The following is a 3,269-nucleotide window of genomic DNA, read 5'->3' on the forward strand; positions in this document are numbered from 1 at the left end:
CAAGAGCCCTGCCTTGCTTCGTTCACTCAGATATATGTTCTTCAGAGGTAACATAGAACAGTGGGCACTTGATTGGTCAGATATGCCAGGAATCCACTTACGAACTGCTCACCTGGGGAAGTTCACTTAGCCTTCTGATTTTCATTTCCTTTCCATCCCTAAAATGGAACTGCTTCAACCTGACTATATTCTCCATTAGATTGTGTATTAATCAGCTGAGATAACCTAAGACTAAATGTTTGAAAATTTTTAAAAATCCTATTTACATGTGACTTATTATTATTTCTTGAGGAGTCTATGGAAAGGGGACAAGGCACATTATAGTCTGGGAATAAGTAGGATGAAGCTGGGATTGGGTTTGATGAGAGGAAAGATGTCATTTGGTGGAAAAGAGACCAGTAGATTGGCTGCATTTCTGTCTCTCTGAAGATGAGATAAGCTTGGTTTCTGGTCTACCCCATTTGTGGGTAGGTAAGAGACAGTCCCTGGACCAGGGAAAGGAGGTGGATATTATAAAATTCTGAGACTCTTTTTTTTTTTTTTTTATGCGGTACGTGGGCCTCTCACCACTGTGGCCCCTCCTGTTGCAGAGCACAGGTTCTGGACCCGCAGGCTCAGCGGCCATGGCTCACGGGCCCAGCCGCTCCGCAGCATGTGGGATCCTCCCAGACCGGGGCACGAACCCGTGTCCCCTACATCGGCAGGCGGACTCTCAACCACTGCACCACCAGGGAAGCCCCTCTGAGACTCTTTAAAAAAAAAAGCAGAAAAAGACAAAGTAGGTAAGCTTTTAGGGAAAATCTTTTATAAGACCTTCACCACTGGTGCTGGAGTCATTCAACAAATATTTATTGAGCACCTACTACAAGCCACACATTCTTCTAAGACCTTAGGATACCTCAAGATCCCATCTGCCTTCTGGAAGCTTACATTTTAGGTGCTACATCCGCCATCCATCTCTGGTTTATTTTATTTATTTATTTTTTTCTTCCTCTGTATGTGGTATGCAGCACCTATTCCAGGGATCGGAGCAGATTTCAGCTTTTTTCTCACCAGAATAGCAGAAAAAAAGTCTGCAGGTTCCACGTTGCATAAGACAGATAACATTTCTAATTGCAGGTGGAATGTCCCCTATTGATACAATAAATTACAGCTGATATTTAGTTCATATAGCAAAAGAATAAAGCATGACCCCAGCCCACAGGCCAACTCCACACGGTTATTATATGCTTAAAAAAATGAAGTGTCTGGACAGGTTCCAGTTTAACTGGGCTTCAGTTTCTTAGCTTTAAAACAGGGACAATAATCCATATCTCAAAATTTTGTCAGGAAGATATATATAATACATATATTTTTATATGTTATTGTACTGTATCAGGCTTCTCAAGCTTCCTGGTGATGGATGTGAGCTAATGCAACAGGGAGAAGCAGAGAGAGTTTTGGAGAACAGAGTCGAATGATTGGATGGGTGGGTCTTGGTCTCTAGGAAAATAGGAAATCGTTCTGATTCTCAGCTTGTGGCCTAATTTTCAGCTTTACAGCCTACAGTGAGAAAACGAAAAGAAAACCGAGCTCTCCTCACCATAACTTGTGGACTTGTAGGTCAAGCACAACTACCCAACGTTCCCATAAGGAAAGCATTTTCTATTTGTCACAAGAAAAAAAAAATGGAGCTACATGTGGTGATGGCTGTTGGCTAGACTTCTTATGGTAATTATTTTGCAACATCTACAAATATTGAATCATTATGTTGTACACCTGAAACTAATGTAATATTATATGTTGATTATATCTCAATTTTAAAAAAGAAAGCATTTTCTATTTGGGAATGAGATGGCTGAAAGAAAGGTCTTATGTCAGGTCTGCAAATGCCAATCTATCATGACTCAGAAAACCAAAACACCCACCGTGTTGGTCTTACATGATTTAAAAAACAACCTTGCGCGATATCTCAGCTCCAAATGGGGTGTACTCTCTGAGGCCATGTCATCTCAGCTCTGTCATGGCTTTTTGGGGAGGACAGCCGAGTGAAGAGATGGGCTGCGCATCTAATGAAGATCAAAGAAGCACAGACTAGGGATCTGGAGAGCTGGACTGGCCTTCCTTCTACCGGTAACTAATGATTTCTCCTTGGACAACCCATTTACCTGGCTATGGCTCAGTTTTCCTCTGTAAAGTCGGCTCTCTGTGAAAGCTGGAGGAAGGCTAGTGTCAGGATGAATAACTGCTATGACCGTGATTGTCAACTGCACTGCAGGACAGTGGCGTTTCTCGGGAGCGTGGTTTCCTCTCTCTGTAAAGTGTGGGGCTTCCATAGAAGAGCATTCATTCCCTTCCAGCTCTGACATCTGTATGACTGTCATTTCTTTCCGCAAACTTTTCTCAGACTGTGATGAATGCTTTCTATCTGTATCGGAACAAAGATGACCCTTTGACTTGGGTTATGACCCTTAAAACTCATACTTAGCTTTTAAAAACCTCTTTATAGGGAAGATCAAAATGGTCCAGAGCTGAGCCCCAAAGGGGTCCACCTGCACCCACCAACAACACACAGATACACATCCAATCCCCGCTCCACGGACACACAAATCAATGAAATTCCTGTACTGCCTTCCCTAGGCTCTCCCAGCTCATCCCTCCTGGCTGGGAGCAGCTTCCTACCTTAACCAGGAGATATTTACCTGAGTTCATTTGGACCAAACAGAAGAGAACAGCGAACAGAAAGAGGACCTTCATGTTTTAAGGTTCCCTCAGGTCTCCCCGCCCTCCTGTGCAGAAAAGCAAATCTGATGAGAGAGCCAAGTGGAGTGGAGAGGAGAGGAGAGGGACAAAAATAGGACATTTATAGGTTTTTGGGAACACTACTCAGGAATGAGCACATTTATCTGGTCTACTGACTAAGGCTGTGGGCAGAAGTTACTCAGATACCTGGATTCCTTGACCCCAAATCCTATACAGTCCTAGCTCCTTAATCTGTGTCCAGTTCCCACAGATCTGACAGGAGTGAGCTGAGCTCAGGTTACGTGATCACAGCCCTGGAGAGCTGGAGGACCAATGGGCGGGGCTTCCCACCTCTTCCCCCCATATGAGCCCCAAGGTGTTCACTGTTCCCCTGCCTAAGAGAATGTTAGCTTCTAGAAGTTAAATCCACTTGAGTCCATATATCTAATATTACAAACAAACAAACTTAAAAGTTGAAGAAACTTGTATTAGTCACAGGAGAACCAGATGGGTTTTTCTATGGAAATAATCTTTTGAGAAATCGCTGC

At 43.4% G+C, this 3,269-nt stretch overlaps 1 protein-coding gene across 1 annotated transcript; it reads right to left on the bottom strand.

Annotated features, from left to right (window-relative positions):
- Nucleotides 1-973: 973 nt before the first annotated feature.
- LOC116746893 (sperm-associated antigen 11-like) lies at nucleotides 974-2,736 on the bottom strand. Its single transcript, XM_032618658.1, has 2 exons — nucleotides 2,682-2,736; nucleotides 974-1,131 (listed from the first exon to the last, which is right to left on the bottom strand). Exons 1-2 carry the CDS (start codon nucleotides 2,734-2,736, stop codon nucleotides 974-976), a joined length of 213 nt encoding a protein of 70 aa, XP_032474549.1.
- Between the last annotated feature and the right edge of the window lie 533 nt (nucleotides 2,737-3,269).

Source organism: Phocoena sinus, chromosome 21 (genome assembly GCF_008692025.1).
Source record: "Phocoena sinus isolate mPhoSin1 chromosome 21, mPhoSin1.pri, whole genome shotgun sequence".
In the NCBI taxonomy this organism is placed as follows: Eukaryota; Metazoa; Chordata; class Mammalia; order Artiodactyla; family Phocoenidae; genus Phocoena; species Phocoena sinus.